At 38.3% G+C, this 22,861-nt stretch overlaps 2 protein-coding genes across 3 annotated transcripts in view; one reads left to right on the forward strand and one right to left on the reverse strand.

Annotated features, from left to right (window-relative positions):
• FY (Transducin/WD40 repeat-like superfamily protein) overlaps positions 1–22,861 on the forward strand; it is a 218,185-nt gene that overhangs the window by 97,181 nt on the left and 98,143 nt on the right. The gene's annotated exons all lie outside the window — the stretch shown is intronic.
• Positions 7,777–11,051, reverse strand: LOC149246370 (uncharacterized). Its single transcript, XM_089455681.1, has 2 exons — positions 8,575–11,051; positions 7,777–8,450 (listed from the first exon to the last, which is right to left on the reverse strand). Exon 1 carries the CDS (start codon positions 10,506–10,508, stop codon positions 8,820–8,822), a length of 1,689 nt encoding a protein of 562 aa, XP_089311807.1. The 5' UTR covers positions 10,509–11,051; the 3' UTR covers positions 7,777–8,450; positions 8,575–8,819.

Consider the following 22,861-nt stretch of genomic DNA (forward strand, 5'->3'; position numbering starts at 1 on the left):
ACTTTGTCGTTGTTTTTATATCCTTTTGATTCAATTGCTGTTTGCTTCCACAAATGTCATTTCCAGATTTTAGCTCTATTCAGAATCTTTTGAGATCAACTTCATTTTTCTGTCTTTACCAAGCATTTATTGCCTTTTGCTATCAGTTCGATCTCAACACAAGCAACGTGTAATTTTCCAACGCTAGTGACTGTCTACAATTCAATTGTAGATGATCAATCAACTCCCCCTGCTTGCATAAACTCCTCTAGCTCTTCTGTTTGCTTCAGACAAGAAAGATTGCTGCAAGTGGAAGATATCTTCAATCAATGGATGATTTTCTTCAATGGAGTTACTTTCGGGAGATGATCTATCGAGAGATATGCCTCATAGCATGATTGTCCATATGTGACTCATCAAGTGTCTCATAGGGCTCTTCACAGATAGCTTTTGCAAGAACAATTCAGAAACACAAGCTCCCCCTAACAGTATGGATGGTCTCTTCTTGGCAGAATCTCATCATCAAAATCTGTCAAAGATGTATTCATCAGATCAACAACATGTGTTGTTGGCTTGAGTGTTCAAGAGGATTTCTGATCCAATCTGCTTCTTTCTCCAGACTTGTGTGACTTTCTTTTTTGGCTTGGTAGTTATGCTTTGAGCTTGTTTAGGAACCCAAGATAAGTTACAATCACGAGCCACATGTCCAATGTTATGACATTTGAAGCACTCAGTCTTAAACATGAAAGAGAGAGCATAGTTTCTTTTTGTAAATCTTGTTCTAGAGAACTGATAGGGATCTTCATATGCTCTGCAGTGCTTAGCCATGTGTCCAAAATTTGAGCAGGAATAACAATAACCATGAAATAAATTTTGGTACTTGGGAAATGATGATTGCCTTGATGCACTTTTGAAAGCATTCTGCCTCAAAATTCTTTGATGATATCCATTTCCTCTTGCATCCTTGACACTTTTTGCACAGTTTTTTCTCGATGTACTTCTGAAGTTATTTTGTCTTGGAAGCCTTTGATTAGATTTATTGCCTCTTGCAGTGTTGACACCATCTGCAAGTCTTCTTGGAGTAGGATTTCTTCCAATGTCATATTGACTCTTCTCCTTGCCTTTGCTGGAACTTGGAGCATCGATATTTCTTCCAAGCTTCTCCACATCCTTGTTGTTTGAAGCATTAGGGTTTGCATCATTCTTGTTTGAGGGTTCACTTGCATAACCAAGACTCAATTTATCAAGAGGAGATCTTTGATAACTTAGATGTCATCTAGGGTTTGGGAGCTCTTTAGAATGTTATTCAGATGATCAACTTCCTTTTTAGGATCAATTTCTTCTTTTATTTTCTTGCATTCATCATCCTTCTTTGCTACACTGATCTCCATTTCTTCCTTCAACCTAGTTGCTTCACATGTTTCGGCCAAAGGTGATATCTGATTTTAATTTGAAGATCTCTTCATCTTTTACTTCTAGTTGGCATGTCATGGTATTTCTTTCCTTTTTTGCTTCATCCACTTGTCCTTCTATAAATGCCAAAGTCTCCATCACCTTCTCAGCGCCTTGTGCTTGTTTCCTTGCTTCTTCTAGTTAAGATTGTGAAAATTTCAAACAAGAAACTCTAACTGATTTATTTCTCCTACTTATTTTCAACAATAAGTTATTTACAAAACCATTAAGTAATTATCAAAGTAAATTCTACTGTAGTTGTCACATAATAACAGATAAAAGAACAAAGAAATACAAGAACAAGAATCAATGACATCAACACAGTTAATTTTGGACAATCGTCCCCGTTGAAACCCAATGTGGGAAAACCGGTGCAGTAGATGAGGGTTTATTTATGCAGTTGTCTATAATGCGACTTTTTGGAAGCCTTTCCGGTGGGTTTTTCCGGTCCAAATCCGGCAGCAATTTATTGGAATCGCAGGTTTGATAGCTAGTTTCTGCACAATCAAAGCGTCCCAGGGGTTTTCCAGGGTGCTGAATCCAAATATGTAGTTAAAAAACCATTTTAACTGCATCAAATCAAGATTTAACCTCAATTTCTTCCGCCGGATTCCGTTACCGGAATCTCCAAAAAGTCGCATTATAGACAACTCCTTTATTTATTATTCTTCAACAACAATCTCTTTATAAGGAATGATTTAGCAGCACATAGAGAAACCTTCAAGAAAACGCTTGAGATAATTTTCCTCCTCAACTTGGAGAAATTCTGACACCCCAGAGACCCTCAGCCTTCACTGCGTCACCCCTGCGTCATCTGTGTGAGGATTGCGTCACCCCTGCGTCGTTTGCGTGAGGACTGCGTCCCTAGCTGCGCTGTCTCTCAGAGTTCTCCCTCTGCGTTCTCTCTGAGGCACTGCGTCACCTCCTCCTCAATCTCTGACTGATGCTGCTACCCTCCTCTTCCTTCACCCTGCAACTCTCCCTATGAAATCGAGCTCTTTCTCTTCAACAACAAGATATATTTAATTGCTACTACTGTAATCTGAGTTTCTCCAAAGTAACAGGTATGAGCTTTCTTTCAAGATGACTGTCTTGAGTTAACTCCAAAGGATGTCTGTCCGAGCCCTCCACAATTGACACTGTTAATTTGAGTCTCTCAAACTGTTTATTGGTCCGGGGTCTGCACAAGTCTGAGTTCTCTATTCACTGTAGTATAGTCCGAGCTCCCAATAAACATAGGTCTGTACAAGTGTGACTGTAAGTGTATCTCCAAAATGAGACTGTTCTTCAAGCGTATTACAACACTGTGTAGCAATAGGTACGAGGTGAGCTCCAAAACTGTGCCTCCAAGAGACTTGATCACTGTCCAACCTTAAGTCTGATGTGTATAAGCAAGGTTTGAGCCAAAACAGTGCAACTGTCCACTCACCGAGCTGTAGGTGAGGACTGGTCCGAGGTTATACCCCTGAGGCTGAGCACCGAGGCTTAATTCTTCATTGTTCCTTCACAAATCAAAGCACCGAGCTGTAATCTGCAATCAGAGCTTTACAACAAGTGTATACTTCAGATCTGTCCGAGTTCTGTTGCCCGTAGCTTAAGCTTGCCGAGTATGCCTGTGGTTTTGTGCAAGAAATCCGACCTCTTAACACAAGATTGTCCTCAAAAGAATTTGCCCAAAATAATATTTTCCTGCTCCTCGACGCTTCTAAGTTCACGAGTTGTGAACTGTGTATTTATCTCTGTGATGGATGACCGAGATCGATACTTGAAATGAAGTATTTGACTTGTGTTTATACGAGTTTCGCCAATAAACGAAAAGACACGTTCATTAGAGGAGAGGCTGACTTGTGCATGAGGTGGCACATTGAAAATATATTAAATAGCTGTCGGAAGGGGTCTTTGTTAATAATCGACCAAATATAACATAGTTTCATTGTTACGGAAACCATATTATAATAGCAAGATAGGAGGGGCCATAGCTTTTAATCAAACGAATACATTTAAACAATGCGAAACCATATTATAATGGATGTTGGGAGGACCCACATGCCACATCATCACTTTACTCCCGTACATTGGGACCACATGGATATCAAGGATTTTTAGGTTGTGCACATGCCAAAGTTCTAATAAAGTGGCGGATGCGATTTGATCATTAAATCATTATTAAATCAGGTTGGGTCTGCATATCGGAAGTCAGAGCAAATCAAAGGTTATCGCATATCGAAGATCGGAGGTCCATGTCGCATATCGAGGATTAGAGGTTCATATTGCATATCGAAGATCAGAGGTCCATATCACATTTCATAGATCAGAGTTGGAGATTAGCGTCGGAGATCGGAGTTCAGAGATCGGAATTTTGAGTGGCGACACACAATAAAAACGCCGATATGATATATGTCATCAGGTGTGTTATCAATTATAATCCTCCAATATGTGCAACATCCATTGTGCTTATAGTTCCATCAGTGGAGCTTATATTTCATCTATGTTGCCAGGAAACGTGGGTTCGTGGACGGGGACGGGGACGGGGACGACATTTTTGGAAACAGGGTGCGTGGGTTCGTCGGGTAATATAATAATATTAAATTTTAATAATTATATTTTATAAATTATAAATTTATAATTAATAATATATATGAAATTTGAATTTGTATATTTTTTCAACTTTAAACAAGAAAACTTTAATGATAATCATTTAAACATGCACATCATTGAACATTCAACATTGACATTGAAATTTCAAAATTTATCACCAAAAAACTGTTCATTGTTTACATATTAACATGAATCATGGTATGGGACAGATTTTGTCACACACAACTGACTGAGGTACACTAGCCAAGTTTCCTACAAACTCAGGAGTATGCTCAAAAATCCTAAAGTATTCTGAGTTGTCAAAGACTCAACCTTTTAAACTTTATTTTATTGGATTGCCTTGTGTGTTTGGTGGGACAACAATGAAATATATGCTGCCAGCAGCCATAATTTATACTTTAATGTAGCCACAAGCCTTAAAAAAAACCACAAAATTTATATGTTAATGTAATGATTCAATTTTTCAAAAATTAAAATATATATACTATGAACTGTTTTACTTTTTCCTGAACAAATTCTGAACCATTTAATTGGATTTTGTTGCTCCATGGTGAAATTACATTGCAAGGGCAAGCAACACCATTGTTAGAGGGTAGATAATGAACTGGCTTGAATGTCGTGTAGATGATTGAGTTGAAATACATTCTCACTGAACGGTTTATATTGTAAAGAATAGCACAAAGCTATATTCAGTGTATGAATGCATTTATGTAATGCCATTCATTAATGCAAAAAATGATGAAGATTTTCTGCGCTTTATTAATCTAATTGCAACTATTTCAGGGTAAAAGAACTGAAATGTATACTTCTCATATTATAGTATATAGTATAAAAAATTAAAAATTTAACAAGTCTGGGCTGAGTAGAGGTAAGTTTGTGGCATTCTCATCTGTGTTTAGGGCTTCGGTTGGGTACAGGAGTCTACATAGGGAGGCTGAGGTCTGTTCCCTAGTGAACAATGAGCTGTTTTGTGTAAATAGTGGCATGAATCAAGCCCTACAGCTTAGCGTTTGACAACAACAAGGAGGAGGGACTATGCCGCAGCTATATGAGGCAAATTGAGTGTATAAAAGTGGACTGACAGTTGTGGCTCATGTTGTAGACAGTCCGAAACAGCAAGAAATTGTGACATTCATTTCGGCAAGCCTTTAAAAGAACCCAAAGAACCCAACCCGAAGAACCCAAGAATCGAAGAACCCATTAAAGGAAAAGAACCCAATTTTTTTTTTGAAGAACCCGGTTCTTCATGGAAGAACCCGGTTCTTCTGGGTTCTTCTGGGAAGAACCCGTACCCAAATCCGGTACTTGGGTGCGGGAACCCGGGACGGGTTCGAGAACCCCACCCCCAGGTGCGGGAACTCGTGCAACATAGTATTTCATTAATGACAATTATTGACCAATAGCATTTTGGAGGGGTTACAGAGGCTGATTTCTTGTAGCACGAATTTCTTGGTAAATGGAGGAGCTCACTAGAATTGGGGGTGATTTTGGAAGGTTGGAACTAGACCAAACGGTCCAAACCCTTTATGGGTTTTTCTGGGTTTGTGGTGGAGAGGCCAAGATTAGTTTGGCAGAATTTTCTAAGGATTTTAGGGGGCTTAAACAATGGGTTTCTTCCGGCCAGCAGTTGCAAATTTTCCAGGGCCAACGTAGAACTTGAAGAAAAGTCATTTCTTTGCATCCGAGCAACACTTTTCTTATGTGAGATTGTTTAGCTTGCCTTGGCAAGCCCATGGGCACACATTCCATACATTGTACTCTCCTCTTGATATTAAAATGGCTTAGTTTGATGCAGTTTTGGTGCAATTTTATGGGCTTTTAATTGCTGGCTGAATATTTTGTGTTGCATGTGTATTTTGCTTAAATATGACTGTTAATTTGCTAGTAGGAACACTACAACTTTCAAAAATAATTTTACTTCAATCATCACTCCAAAAACACCTGTAACAACATCACTTTGCCAACACCTCTCTGCACCAAAAGCTCTTTCTCAAAAACATTGTCTGTCTACTCTGCTTGTTTAGGCCCGGTTTTAAAATTTTCCTTTTGCTAATTTTGGCTTTTTGCTATTTTCTTGAATTTCTGCATGAATCATTATTTTTGCCTTTGTCTTGTTCAAGTTAGTCTTCTAAATGTGTTCAATAACTTCATTAAGTTTGCAATCTTTGATTTGTAGTTCTGGACCCAATCTTTGAGTCAAACTGTTGTTTTCCTACTTATTTTATCATTTTGGGTTTTAACAAAGTTTAGTTGAGGTTTGCTAAAGTTAGTGACCTTCCAAACTTGGTCAAAATTGCCAAAATTGCCTCTTAATAGGTAGTTTCATCAAAATCAAGACTGTAGATTTGTGTCTTAACTGTAAGTTCATCAAAGCTGTCACTAAAGTGGTTGCTGACCCATCCATGCTGCTATCAGGCTTAATCTTGTTAAAATAGTTGCGAACTCATCTTTATGTGCATGTACCTTGTTGCACCAGATTTGTCAAAGTCCCAAGGAAGTGGAATTACCAACTTTTTTCAACAAAAGTCAGATCACATACCATCAGTCCACATGTCATGGTCATCCCATCTTGCAAGTCATATATTGTAAATGATCCTAGTAAACCTTGAGTCTATGTAACAACCTAGGTAAGCCTATAATTTGATGACGAATTCCATCCTAGGAGGTTTTTTAACCTTGTTGATTACCTGTGTTTTTCAACACGACTAATCAAAGGAGTTTTTTCCTAAGTTGCAGGAAACACTGGTAGGGGAGGAGTTTCCGTCTGGAAACGGAAACGAAACGTGGAAACGTGTATGGTACGGCCCAAAAACGTCTTCCTGGCCGTACTGGCTTGTTTCTCGAGGTGGAAACGTGGCCAGTATGGCCGAAAACGCATTTTTGGGCCGTATGATGTTGTTTCCACATGCAATTTGACTTTTTAAATTTTTTTTTTCATTAATTTGTCTTCTAATTTTTAATTAGGTTTTTCTAATGCCTTCTAGTTGCTTCTAGATGCCTGTCTAAAGTTATAAAAGTGAACTTTTGCCCTAGTGTTGATATGCAGTTCATTAGGAAGTTTGAGTCATATGCAGTTCATGGTAATGTTAAATTCTTAAAGTAAAAGTGATATTCTCCTTTATTTTTCATTTTGATATTCTCCTTTATTTTTCATTTTCATCATTTTACTTAAATTTTTAACATTACCATGAAATGACTCTGGATGTTTGAGAGTGGTTTCGCCTTCATTGGATTTCATATGGAGAAAGTAGAATTTTAGATCTCACTCAAAATCCAACAGACTTATCCGTTTTTCAGGATTTCAGGATTGGGGGGATTGCAATGTTTCCATTGGTTTTTATCATGTACTAGGGTATGGAACTTGTATTTAATCAAGAGAACCAAGTCCTCTATTTAGGGGAGACTCCCAGGTTTCCGTCTGGAAACGGAAACGAAACGTGGAAACGTGTATGGTACGGCCCAAAAACGTGTTTCTGGCCGTACTGGCTTGTTTCTCGAGGTGGAAACGTGGCCAGTATGGCCGAAAACGCATTTTTGGGCCGTATGACGCAATGTTGCACACATCGCGATCGGGATTTAATCGGCGCCGGGAAAAAAGCGGAAAAAATCGTTAAAATCGGGAAAAAATCGGAAAAAAGCGGGAAAAAATCGTTTGGCACAAAAATATTCATTTTTTTTCAATTTTTTTCAATTTTTTTAATATCTAAACCATCTACAACATAAAATAAATACATTGACACATAAATATGATAAAAAAACTAATATATAAGATGTTCAATATCATTTCTAGCGCTAAAATCACACATAACATTGAATCATGTCCTGAATAGTAAGTCCTGAGTCCCAAGTCCAACTCAGCCTCAAAATATCAACAAAAAATATGATAATGTATCTCATCATGTCATAATGTCATATACAATAAAATGAAAGTCTAATCCTATTGATTTCCTCTGCCCCTCTTGCGAGAATATGGCACAGCTTTCTCTTTCCCTCTAGATGTAGAAGCTGGTGCCTGTGGTGGTGGAAATGGCAGTGGAGTCTGACGTGCTCTAGAAGCTGAAGAACTAGTAGTAGCAGCTACAGGAGGCTGAGGTGGACGGAGACCACGTCCTCTACTGGTGGTAGTGGTAGCCCGGGTAGCCCGGGTAGGCGGTGTCACCTCCTCCTCCTGCTCCTCCAACTCCTCCTCCTCCTGCTCCTGCTCCTGCTCCTCCTCCTCCTCCTCCTCCCCCTCCTCCTGCACTAACCAATCCTCAGTGGGATCCATGAGAGGCCTCTCGGTCTCAACCCTCCATTCAGCAGTGGTGTCAATCCCATCCAATGAGATGGCTTCCGTATCAGGTGTCTTCTCTAGTTGTTTCACCCACAATCGAAGATTGTAGTAGACATAGACCATGTCATTAAGTCTATGGGACTCCAACCTGTACAAAGTTCATGAAATAATAAATTAATAATTAATATTATAAAAAAAATATTGTTTAAAACTTTAATGAATTCAAAAATTTATTTGGAAATTTGCAATATTTTAAATGTTTAAGTGTTAACCTATTGCGCTTCTTGTTGTGTATTTTTTCAAATACACTCCAATTGCGCTCACATCCCGAGGAGCTGCATGTTTGGCTGAGGATCCGCACGGCAAGATTTTGCAAAAGGGGTACTCTGCCCCCATACATCTTCCACCATGCGTCTACAACAAAATTACAAAGAAAATTTTAAATAAACATAAGAAAAAAATGGAATTTGAAGAAACAATGAAATTTGAAACAAAGTTACAAAGTACATACTACAAACTAAAAAATACCTGGCATTTTAACCGTCCTATCAATGACAGCCATCTCAAAGCCAAATGTGCCCGCTGACAACTTATATTGCTCAATTTGTCTAGAGGCCTCCATACGTTCTTCTGAAGTTCTCACCATCTTCTGGACACAGGTTAATAATCCTTCCACGACCTCAACATCAAAATTAAACCCACATGCATAAGAAAATGCAGGGTTCAGGAAAAGGCCAGCAGCATGAATGGGACGATGGAGTGTGTTGTTCCATCGCTCATCAATGACGTTCCATAGAAGGAGTTGTCTCTGGAACCCATCATCTCCCTTGTCATCATAGTAGGACCGAATGGCTTCTTTGGCCCTATCCATGGCTTCATACAAATAGCCCATTGCGGGCTTCTCACCATCAACCAACCGAAGAACCTTTACCAAAGGTTCTGTAACAGCGCACACCTCCTGCACTCCCGCCCAGAAGTCCTCCTGGTATGAAACTAGTCTGCAGACGGCCTCTCCTTCTGGTTTGCGGCTCATTGTCGAAGCACGCCACTCCTCTGAAAGAAACATTCTCTTCAAATCCCACATAGAATTCAAGAGGGATTGAAGAGATATGAAACTCGTCGCAAACCGTGTAATGGCGGGGCGCACCAACTCTTTGTTGTTGGTGCATTTTCTCATCAAGCTAAGCACAGATGTGTGATTGTAAATAAATTTTGTGATGCTTTTTGATGAGTCAACAACCTCTTTGACAAAGGGAATTTTCCCAATGTCCTCTAACATCAAATCAATACAATGGGCAGCACAAGGTGTCCAAAATAAAGTAGGATGCCTGTCCATAAGCATTCTACCAGCAGCAACATAATTTGCAGCATTGTCCGTTATGACTTGGACAACATTTTCTGCACCCACCTCCAAAATAAACACATCCAGCAAATCACATAAATTTTTTGCATCTTTGATTTGATGAGTTGCATCAACAGATTTGATAAACATAGTCCCCAAGGGACAACTAACCAAGAAGTTTATAAGGGTTCTCCCCTTTTGGTCAGTCCAACCATCTGACATAACAGTGCATCCTGTTTGTGCCCATGATGCCCTAAAATCCTCCAATCTTTGGGTGCAGTCACGCTTTTCATCTTGAAGAAGCCGGCCTCTGAAATCATGAAGAGAAGGGAGTTTGTACCCCGGGCCAACACTGGCAACAACATCAAGAGTAGGTTGGAAAAATGGATTATTCCTTATAATGCTGAAAGGAATATCACTCCAGAGGAGAAATTTTGTCATCAACTTGTCAGCTTTTTCTTTTTCAGTTCTTTTTAGCATTGAACCAATAGTTGGTTGTGAACCAGGTGTGGTTCGAGGAACAAAATATGATGATGCAGCTACCGGATTGACTGACGCTGCAGTAGAACCTGTGCCACTTGGCCCACTTCCTTCAACTGACCTTTTTAGTTGCCTTTTGAGTTCTTCTTTGGCGTCTCTAGTGTGCTCTAATTCTCCCAATGCTCTCATGGCTTTTTGGATAATTTCAGCATTTGTCTTTAGACAGGGCACCACATCATGTCCAGGGATTTGTGCAAGGTGGAACTTCAACCTGTACACCCCCCCGAATATTTCCTTTCCACACAACTTGCAATACAAGTTTTGTCTATCATTCGGAGTTTTAGGGTCACCATATTCCCAGAAAGGATCCAATTTCCTTGGCATGTTTGTTTTTGAATTTTGAATTTGCAAACCTATGGAAAAATAAGGATTAGGAAATAGGAATTTAGGATTACATAAATGATAATAGTAAATACAAATTACAATTTAGCATTTGCAAAATTACAAGCTAATTATTTCCAAAATCCCAATTTCTAAACCCAAGTTACCCAACCAAATGCCAAAAAACAATGAAAAATCAAAAAAAATAAACAATGTTTAAAGAAAATGAGAAAATAAAAATCAAAAATTGGTTCTCATAGTCATAACAAATAACCCATCCCAAATCAATGAAAAATTTCCAAAAATTCTTTAAAAACAATGAAAAACAAAGTTTTTATAGAACCAAAACAAAAAAAAATTAATCTACATACCTGGTTTATGGACAAATTGGCGATCTTGGCTTGGATTCCTCCTAAAATCGCTTCGATTCGCTCCCACAACGGACGGCAACCCTCTCCCTCACTTCCTCTCCTTCTCCTCCTTCTCCTCCGCGGCGGACTGCTGAATGAACAAAAAAAATTTCGTTTTTTCCATATAAAACCCCGCTGCCCGCGCCCCTCGCGATTTAATGCGAAAAAATCGCGATTTTATCGAAAAAATCGCGATTTTTTGAAAAAATCGCGATTTTTTCGATAAAAATCGCTATAAAAAAAAAGCGGCGATTTTTTGGATAAAAATCGCGCTTTGAATCGGCAATTTAAAAAAATCGCGATTTTCCGATTTTATCGCGATTTTATCGCGATGTGTGCAACACTGGTATGACGTTGTTTCCACATGCAATTTGACTTTTAATTTTTTTTTTTTTTATTAATTTGTCTTCTAATTTTTAATTAGGTTTTTCTAATGCCTTCTAGTTGCTTCTAGATGCCTGTCTAAAGTTATAAAAGTGAACTTTTGCCCTAGTGTTGATATGCAGTTCATCAGGAAGTTTGAATCATATGCAGTTCATGGTAATGTTAAATTCTTAAAGTAAAAGTGATATTCTCCTTTATTTTTCATTTTTGATATTCTCCTTTATTTTTCATTTTCATCATTTTACTTAAATTTTTAACATTACCATGAAATGACTCTGGATGTTTGAGAGTGGTTTCGCCTTCATTGGATTTCATATGGAGAAAGTAGAATTTTAGATCTCACTCAAAATCTAACAGACTTATCTGTTTTTCAGGATTTCAGGATTGGGGGGATTGCAATGTTTCCATTGGTTTTTATCATGTACTAGGGTATGGAACTTGTATTTAATCAAGAGAACCAAGTCCTCTATTTAGGGGAGACTCCCAATAATCAAGAGCATGTAGGGTGCTAGGGTATGAAACTTGTAATTAATCAAGAGCACTAAGGTCGTTCGACTATGTAAGATGAGACTCCCAATCAAGCACGAGACAAGAAATTAGAAATTTCTCGTGGCTGATTTTAGATATTTCTATTTTCATTATGTGATCATTCATGAGTAAATGTGATGTAAATTTAGAGACTTATAGTTTATGCGTTGACAATTGACAATTTTATCATAATGTGATAAATTAGAATGTATCATATATGCTTTACGATTGCACATATTTCTTAAATGTCCTAATCTATATATATATATATATATATATATATTCACGTTTCCCCGTTTCCAAAATTTGGGGGGGGGGGTCACATTTCATACCCGTGCCCATTTTGGAAACTCGTACCTGTTTCCCCCTTTCATGCAACCATGGTTTTTTCCCTCTATCTTAAACTCCAAGGCTAAGGCGAAATTTATTGTTGAATTTTCAGGTGAGTCCTAGTGTTTGGGAATAATTTAAGCTAATTGGCTTGATTATTTTATTACAAATCACTTGGTTTACTACATCATATTAAGTCGCAGATGGGTTGTGTCTTAAGGGTCTAAGCCAAATTTGTATTCCCTCTTTGAGTCTTGTAAATGAAAAATCTTATGTATTAGAGGGTTGGAAAAATAATTAAATGCCCTCATGTGTAAATTAATTAATTTTTTTTGGAAAAATAAAATTAAATCCTAAGCCAGAAAATTAATTAATTAGAATCAAATTAAATTGTCTTAGGAAAATAAATTCTCAAAATGGAAAAATTCGTGGGTAAGAGTCAATTTTTTAAAGGTTCGCCACCAAGGGAATATTGTATATTTAAAGAAAATTTGGACCCTTTGACCTTGGTGGTTAAGTCAAAGTCAAATTTTTGAGGAAATTAGCTCAAAATAATTAATTTTGAGCTAATTAAGAAAGAATTAAATCATAGATTCGAAATTTCCTCAGAAATAAAAATGAAGTGCCATGATTATTTTGACAAGGATCAAAGAAACTAGCCGTTATTTTTCCATTTGGAGGATTTATCTATAAATCAGAGAGTTAGTTGAGTCTCTAGTCATCTTGATCTCGGGCTAGAATTGCTACTGAAGCATTTTGTAAACTATTGTCCCACAGAGAACTATTTTTTCTACTATAATAAAAGACTTTGGGGTGCAACTCGAGGTGTTCTTGTCGCTGATCTGTGGTATGTATTGACTACGAGCTTCCCATGTGGTGCTTTATATTATTATTTTGAGATAATACATAGTGTGTGCAGGTATTCAATCCTTGGTATGCAAGTTCACACACTGTGGGCATGGGTTACTTTGCTTGGATGTCCAATTTTTATATGGTGGATTGAATCTTTGCTTGGGCTATAGTGAACATTAATTTTTTTGGAGCGTTTTAGCCATTCTTTGAAGGAGAAAATATCATAAAAATTATTTTCTCAAAATGTACTTTAAAAGACCCATGTATATTTTGTAATTTAAATTGCAAGTTAATTTTCTAACTTGTGTTGGGTTTTTAGATTCATTTTGTAATATTTGGGGTTTGGGTGTTGTAAATTTTATTTTCGCAGGTTAGATCAAGGAGTCAAGTGGAAGAACTAGATTTAGGTCCTTGAGGGTAAGATTTAGTCTCTTGGAACTTTCTTCAGGGTTTCCACAGTTTTTAGAAAATCAAAGAGCTGAAGCATAAATTTTTTTGGAACTAGGGTTTCAAGAATTTTAGGGCTTCTAGCCCCGATTTTTCCTCTCTAAACCTCAACGTCAGCCTTTCTCCCTCTAGTGGCTTGGGTTTTAGCCCTCCCGGGGCTAGCTGTGACCCTTAGGGGTTGCGGCTTCCCTCCTTTACCCTAGACGTAGGCCCAAAAAGCCTTCTAGCCTCCTCTTTTCTTCTCGGCCTCATTCCTTTTCGACCCTCCTCCCTCGGCCTTGCTCCTCGACCCTCTTCTCCCTCTCTACCTAGGCCACAACCCTCTAATGACTTGCGGCTCCCTTTCCTTGGCCCTTAGGCCATAGGCCTTGGGGCTCTTCCTATACCTCTAAGCCCTCCATCCCCCCAACGCTATCTTCATTGGGCATAATGTTGCCTCTTTGAGGCCTTATTCTTCATCCTTGGCCCCCGCCTTTTTATCCCTGCAAATTCGCCTCCCTAAGCCTTGTTCTCCATTTTCTTGGCCTCTTTTGTCGTAAATTGACCTGAAACCCTAATTTGAAGTTTAAGGCTAAATACTTGGCGGTTTTGCAGATTTAAGGTCTCTAAATTTATATTTTGCAAACAGGAACGTGATCTCAAAATTTCATCAGATTTCAACCTTGGGATTTTCAAGGCCTTGGGCTTAGGGTTTGACCTCTAAACCCTTGTTTTGCTTTAGTTTCGTTACAACAGTAAAATAATTAATATCTAAGCCCTAAAATCACAGTTTAATTGGTCAAAATCAATTAGAATTGCAAAATCTAGTTTTTCACAAGTTTTGGCCACTTGGGCATCTCTAATTTGACCTAGATTTAATTTTCTAGCTTGCTGGAATTACTGCATAACTGTGAAATTCAAGCCTGAAATATTTTTGAAGCATATTTTTAATAAAAATAAAAAATTTTGAATCGTCAGTTTGTAGCAATGTTGCACGAAGCGGGAGCGAAGCGGAAGCGCGGAGCGCGGAAGCGTCATTTTCCAAAAATCTAGGAAGCGAAGCGTCCGCGGAAGCGTCTGCTATATATATATATATTTTTTATATTTTTTTGCATTTATACTCAAAACAAACATCCCAAATACCAAATTAATTGTAGAAGACATGAAAACATGCATATTTTTGCATAAATCAAGATAGATATGGCATCCATGATTCCATTGTAGTTACTAGTATGTACAACAATCATCTATATTCTAGCTATTACAAACATACATCAAATTTTTAAGCATATTATAAAACATAAAACATTTAAGCATATTATAAAACATAAAACATAGAGCATATTATGATTTATCTAGCAAGTGAGCAACTGTCAACATTTGTCATGTCCAAAATTCAAATAATAATGTTTACAAAATATGTCACTTGGTCACCGCCAAGCCAAAAAGGTTCAAAATTCAAATTCACAAGTCTACAAGTCTAATGAGTAATCTATGACAAAAAGAAGTAGATTGTGAATATATCTACTAATCTCTCCTCCTTCCACCACGAATAGAACGTGATGGCGGGCCTCCACGTGGTGGCAATGAAGAAGATGGTCCCTGTGTAAGTCGTGGCACTGGAACTGATGAAGAAGAACCCCCTGCTGTTGGTGTTGAACCATGGAACCTAGGAACCAAGGGACCAGATGGGGGTGGGGGTGGTGGCATATCAACACGGTCATCATCATCCTAGAATCGCTCAAAAAATTCATGCAAAAAAAAAAAAAACACTAGTTAACAAAAAAATTAAAAACATGAATTAGAGAAATGCTTTATAAGGGAAAATTGGAAAATTCATACCACAATGGACATACCTGGATAAGAGCATCCTCTAATTGCTCTAGTCGCAACACTCCATCCTCCAAATTGGGCTCCTCTGGATTCTTGTCCCAAGTCAACAAGTCTTTATTAGACTTTGCATCTTCACAGTAATGGGACAACAATCGCAAGTTGTAATGAACATAAACCAAGCTCTCTGCCCGGTCTAAACTCAACCTGTTCCTTTTAACACTGTGGATGAAAGAATAAGAGCTCCAACACCTCTCTGCAGAAGAAGTGTTTACCACCTGTGATAGCACCCGCAATGCCAAACTCTGTAGAAGTGGAGTAGCCCCTCCATGCATGTTCCACCACTCAAGAGCAGAAAAAGTCTCTCGATCTTGAATTGCATGCATGCTCCCAAATGGACCAGTGTTGAGCGTATAGTTGCTCACCTGTCTCCGTACCAATGCAGCCTCCTCATCATCAGGGATTAATCTACTCAATGCAGCCATATATTTTTCGTGAACCTCTTTATCTTGGTGTGGTTTTTTCCTGCTTCCCCCCCCAGGTGCTGGTGTTGAAAGCCATGATGGATGATAGTATTTAGGTGTCAAAACATATGCTAATGCATGCAATGGAATATTTAGCATTTCCCATCGGTTTTGCACCTCTTCACGAATATAATTGTACAAGGTGGTATCTCTAGGCTCAACAATGTCTTTAATCTGCCCCAACATGCTATCCATTTGCTCATACACCTCCCCAATTACTGGTCGATCTGAATCTGCAAACTTGATCATGTAATAAATTGGTTTGGTGAATTGCAAAACATATTTAACCTGTGACCAAAAGTAACTGTCAAGAACAGTGTCCTTGACTACATTAGCACCATCTGTGTCAGTGTTAATTTCATCCCATGTTTCAGCACACACCAGATTAGTTAAAGCTTGTCTCACCCTCACTAGCCGCCTAAAGGTGAGGTAATAACTAGCAAATCTTGTCTTTGCAATTTTAAGCAATTGCAACTTGGAGTAAGTGCCATAGAAGTAGTTTACCCTTGTATGCCCTGTGATGAATTTAATGAGCTGCTTCCCTTTCCTGTAAACCTCAGCAATCCACCCACAATCTTTGTGTTTCACAATATCATGCATCAAAAGGTTCAATGTGTGAACCAGGCACCCAGACCAAAAGATGTGTGGATGAGTACGCTCAATAATTTTTCCTGCTGCCTTACAATTTGCTGCATTATCTGTGATCACTTGAACCACATTATTCGGACCAACATCTTTGATTGATTTCAATAGGAGATCTGCAATGTTTTGTGCAGTTGCACTGATGGAGGAGGAGTCATGACATGCAATAAATACTGCACCACTAGAAGAAACACCAAGAACATTTATCAAATGTTGGTTTCTAATATTTGTCCACCCATCTGATACAATGGATACCCCATAATCCACCCACTCATGTGTAAAACGTGTCAAAGCTCTTTGAACCTTAGCTTTTTCTCTTTCTAATAACACTGTTCTAGCTTTCTCATAGTTGGGGGCCTTGTATCCTTTTGGGGCTTCATTGATGGCCTTTACCATGTCATGCCAATAGGGAGAGCGAAGCACATTGAATGGTACACCGCAAGCACAAAGAAAACGGACTATCTTTCCATCCACATCATCCCTCCCAGCAACATTAAGGAAATCCCCTATTGTTTTTCTACCTCCAGAGGTTGCAGAAGTACCATGAGGAGATGGGCAACTACCAAATTTAGAGGTTGCACTTGATTCAGAATGAGTTTTTTGTTTCTTGTTTTTTTTTTTGTGCAGCCATCTCTATTTGGATGTATTTTTGTCTTTGTTCACTTGAAATGTTTGGGCAAATGGTTACCCCCACAGAACCCTGTTTTTCATCACTGTCCAACACCCCACAAAGATGCCTCCTCAGACGGGTATATGAACCCGTATATGGTTTTCCTCCATGACAACCATGAGGGCACAAAAATTTGTAAGATCCACCACCCTTTCCCCCTTCAAGTTTGGTCACATAGTTCCACAAGGGATTTGATGTACCTTTCCCATCTTGTGCTTCAGTGTCCCCTTCAAGTTCATCCCCTTCCTCTTCAAACCCTTCCTCCTCATCATACATTGGGTCACTACTATTAGGACCAAGTTCATCCCCTTCCTCTTCCCCTCTATTCCTCACCCTTGCCATCATTAAAACCAAGAGTGGAATGATACATAGAAGCCAAAAGAACACCATCTTGGAATATGGATATAGGTGGTGGACAACCTGTAAATAAAGGAGCAAGTAGAAACAATGGGAAAGAGTAGGAGAGGGAGGAGAAAAATACAATTTTTTTTTCAAAAAAACAAGGGAATTTGGGGTTTGAACTTACCTCTTTAGCTCTTGTAGATGAAGTCCTCCAAGCTCTTGCTCCAAGCTCCTCCTCCTTCTCCTAGCTCCTCCTTCTTCACTCCTCCAAGCTCTCCTCTCTTCTTCTCTCTTTTCCTCTCTTCTCTTCTCCTCTCCTCTCTTCTCTTCTCCAACTCTCATAAACTCAAAGTGAGAAAATGAGAAGAGAATGGGGGCTTTATTCTTTTCTAAACTCACCCTAAACTGACCCTAACCCACCCCCTCATGCTTAGTTGAGTTAAATTTTAAAAGAAATTAAAAAAAAATTATGTTTATTTTGCTGCCCCGCGGGTTGCGCCCGGGTTGCGTGCGGGTTGCGCCCTGGTGGCGTGCGGGTGGCGTGCGCTTCCGGGCAGGTTGCGTGGCGCCACCTCTTGCCCGAATCGCCTTCCGAAGCGCGATTCCGGGGGCAACGCAACCTATATGGCAGGAATCGTTTTTAAAACTAGGAATCGCGCCACCTAAAATTCGGAATCGCGCTTCTTTTGGAGATTCCGGAACGATTCCGCACGGGTCGCGGTTCCGGGTTAGGATCCGGGGGGGGGGGGGGGGGCGATTCCTGCAACCCTGGTTTGTAGTAAGAACTTATTATTTTTAGACATTTTGGGCATCATCTTCAATGTTTTTAGCTTGCTGATCTGTCACTAATTTACTGTTGTAATAAATTTATCAATTTTCAAATTTTTAAATCATACTTCGTAAAAGCCGTAAAAATTGAAATTTTTGAGTTCTAGTGCATTTTTACTATTTTTGGCATATTGACCATCTATTTTTGACATCTTTAGCTTGTTGATATGTGGTTGTTTACTGTTGTAAACAAACAATCAGATCTGAAATATCACTGAATATGTCATCACTAAATGGGCTAAATAAGTTAATTTACATACATCATCACTAAATGGGCTAAATAAGTTAATTTACATTTGCTGGTCATTGAGAAATTTCATGTTTTATGTTTAAGGCAAATTTCATGATTTGAAGTCGTTTTTTCAATGCTGTTATAATGTTGATAAAGTTTGAATTTTCTCAGTTTTTACTGTTGATATAAATTGTCATAGGTTTGAAATTTGCTTATATTATCTTTGCACTCATAATCTGACATTGATCTTGTTGGCATAATATCTTGTGTTAATAATCATTGGTGGATAAGTTGGTTACTTGAAATATTACACTTGTATCTCTTAACACTCATTTTGTTTAAGATTGTATCGCAACATTGTTAAGTAGCATTACGATAAATTTCATATAAGTACTTAAATAACTTAAGCAATCTTAACTTAAGATAATCTTGCCCATAATATTTTGCATAAGCATATTAGACTTAGATTGCATTAATAATTTACCTCCTAGCATAAGCTAGGTTGATAAAGAGATAGGGAACCCTTCTCACTTAGCTTGAGGGGCCTCGACAACTTTTCGGTGGTTAACACAGTGACCTTGCAATTGTTAGAGTCACAGTCTCTGCAGTGCCGGAGGCATCAGGTGATAGGAGCGCAACAGAATGTATCGTTAATCAGGTTTTAGCCTGCTCTACCTGTTGGCCTCCTTCCCACAACCTACCTTGGAGCCCAACTTCAAAATAGTTAAAGGAAGGTTACATCTAGATTACGCATTTAATTAAAAATAACCAAGATCTCTGCATCACACATAGGTCGTAGGTTTTCATATCATTTAGGTTAGTCAATCATCTTAAGCAGCGGGCCTGTACATTCCGGCCGACGACATACCTCATGCACTTCAACATGCTGCTGCCACTAAAATTTAGTCGCATTGCCAAACACACCTCCACGGGCCTTTGTTATGAATATAATTTATGTAAAAGTAATAAATATAGATAATAAATAATAATCACAATAATATGTAATTAAATAATAGTTAGTTAAACAAAGGGGCATGTCTCTAGAGACATCACCATTCATGAAAGGGTACTTACCTAGCTATATATATAGGACCCTCACTCTCAATTATAACATCGTTCTCACTCGTACATTTTAATATATATTCTTGTATCTCAATGGATATCTTTATATTTCGTCTTCTGGAGTATTTAACTTGAAGGTCAAAGTTTGTTCCATTGGTATCAGAGCAGTTCAATCCTTTGGCCGCTCCACTGCTGCATAGAGCCACGCTCTTCGATCCAGGCCTTGGCCATCAAGGTTTTGTCAACATTGTTGCCGTCAAGATTGAAGCGTTTCACTACACTTTTGGAGTTTCTTTGTTGCTGAGTTCATCAGGGGCTCTTGGCCATTTAAAAAATAGAAAAGAAAAGAAGAAAATATATATATCTATATCTATATATATATATATAATTTACAAGACTATAGAAAAAATATAAATAAATTAAAAAAGGTTAAAACAAATATACAAAAATAGATTATATATTAAAAGAAAAAAGAAAAATAAAAAAATCAACCCGCAGGAGAGTATATATTGAAAAATAAATTAAAAACAAAAAACAAATCAACCCGTCGTATGCTCATTGTGTAGCTGCCACCACAGGAAACGTCTGAACGACCTTGACATTCTGTCCTCGAACATTTTACTCCGCCAATTCACTGTGCGAAATAGCCACAAACCACCTCTGTTGTTGAAGCTCGTCTCAGCCACCATTGCCATTTTCCATCACTGCCGTGACCACCACCCCGACCTGTACAATACTGCCATCTTTACTGCTCGAATCTATCATTGCGACACCGTGGAGCCATCGCTCGAATCTATTATTGTGGCACCGTGGAGCCACGTCCTCGGTGACCGCCGCACAGATTCCGTCCAAACTTTACCGCTGCTTGCACTATTTTACCACCCGGACCTTCGCAATTGTTGCCATTAGCAGCCGATGCATACCAGCCATCGGTTGGGCCAATTCTCTCGCCGCCGCAAAATTGCTGCAGGTGTTCCTTCTTGTCCATACTGTTTTTGCTATCATCACACTTCCTAGCTGCCAAGCTTCTACTAACACTGCGTCCTTGCTGTCCTCACAACCAATCTTTAGTCATTGCCATTGCTGTCTGACCCCTCACTGTGGCCCTATTACAGTGCGTAGCTACATGTCGCCAGACTCCGACAACCATCCTTTGCCATTGTGTCGCTAATTCTTCTAACGACAGCTCCGACGTTGTCTCTGTGACTTATTCTGAGTCACCTACGTCGCCAACACTACGTCTGAATCGACACCGCTCACCAATCGTTTCGTTTGAGCCATCGGTTCAACCCATGCGACCCACCCATTTGACACACCATTACCTGTCGTCTTTGTTTTGACTCGTGGTTCGATGTATGTTCCAAAGTTATAAAGTTTAATATATATATTTAATTAGATTGTATATATATTAAATTAAAATAATTAGTTATATAATTCTATATAATTAAAATAAATAAATAAATATATTATATAATTACTTAATTTAATTTAAAAAAGGGGGGGGGGAGTATTTAATATTCGGCGAACAATGGAGTCTATATCAAAAGGAAAGGAAGGAAAATTTTCCTATAAAAGTATTCGAATTACAGATTGTAGATTAATTACATTAAAAGGGAATATCCAAGGGAAGGAGATTAATATCATTATCAGGGCAAGTCACGAGGAAAATTACATCAATGTTAATTTGGAAAATCAACTATTAATTCCAGTGTCAAACATAGGAGAAAGAACATATATTTTTGGCAAAAAAGAATATGAAATGGATGACTTACAAGTAATAATTGACCACTATGAATGCACCTCTCAATTCCGTGTCGTAACTATGTTTAACCCAACAATTGACATCATATTGGGTCAACCTTGGTTAAAAAAATTGGGTAAGTTCATGTTAAAATTAGAAAAAAAGATTTTGATGTTTTCTTACAAGAGGAAGTTGACCACCTTCTAGGATGTGACGATGAAATCAAAACTGATAAAGCCTTCATCAGAAGACTTTAAAGATATTTCAGAATTAATGTTTTAAAATAATAATAAAAACTACACCAAAGAAGCAGAAAGAGATTGAAGAAGTCATCTTCAGTAAAGACAAAAATATTCCACGCCTTGGGGAACATAATGAAAAACTACTCGGATAAGTCAAGAAAGCTAAAGTCATAAAGAAGGAACTCAAGAAGCACTTCTTGGAACAAGAAGAAGAAAATTTATGTTTAAAGAACCTTAATCAAACATTATTAGAACAAATCAAAAGTTTAAAAGATGATGAGACTACTAAGAATAAAATCAACAATCTGGAAAGTGAAGAGGTTTTACATCTAAGGAATCATAACCAAAACCTTCTTACACAAATAAAGAAGCTTAAACGTGACAAGAAGTCACTAAATGACAAGTTAGAACAACTTCAAGAAGTAGTATTGAAGTCTCCAGTGGTTTCAGTCCAAGTTGAAGATAAAGAAACAAATACTGATCCATTTAAAATCGTAATTCAAGCAAAGGATAAACCTACTGAAGTAAGGACACATGCAAAAGTTGCAGTTCAAAAAATGGACATTCCAAATGATGATTCAGTAGCCATCTCAACAACAACAACAACGCCTGAAGGAAATCAGGAAACAACCACTAACATGATAAGGGAAAGTCCAGCCAGAGGGACTATTTATCGACATCCGAATTACCGGAGCAGACTTTCCTATCAATCTATGTATCAGTATCACTCAGAACATAAACGACAAATTTATGTTCCCGAGAATACTGAAGTTTGCAGAATCCAGTCTTATAATAACTATTCATCACAATTTTCCAGATCAAAAGATTCCACATAAGATTAATCTAGGATGGTTTGATCCGTACTCAATACGACAATTTTGTCTATCACTCAGAGCATCATATCATCTTGTATCAACAAAGATCAGTGTTGATAATATCGGTATCGGGAAAATATTGGCGAGGGTCCGGAAAATATCTTATCGGAAATATCGGCGAAAATATCGGCAAAATATCGGCAAATATCGGCAAGCATAAAAAATGCATAATATATTCATTTTTTTCAGATTTCTAAACATATAAAGCAATAACAACATGAACTAAACACATTGGCACATAAATATAAGTTATAAGTTATAAGTTATGACCCCAGGAGGTCATGCTGTCACTGGAGGTCTGGTTAGCTGGCTGCTGTATTGTGACAGTGTTATAAATTCCAGGTTGAGTGAGGGGTACAAGTGTAATGCACCCCCACTTTTCCCTCACTGCCCCCTGGCTATCAGCAGGTCATCTATGACAGCCCTGGGGATGTAGAC

The sequence above is a fragment of the Pinus tabuliformis genome, chromosome 7 (genome assembly GCF_031772625.1).
Source record: "Pinus tabuliformis cultivar Carrire ecotype Pingquan chromosome 7, CPIR1, whole genome shotgun sequence".
NCBI lineage: Eukaryota > Viridiplantae > Streptophyta > Pinopsida > Pinales > Pinaceae > Pinus > Pinus tabuliformis.

Coding starts and splice junctions, on each gene's coding strand:
- LOC149246370 (XM_089455681.1), bottom strand. CDS start 10,508: ATGCCAAGGAAATTGGATCCTTTCTGGGAATATGGTGACCCTAAAACT.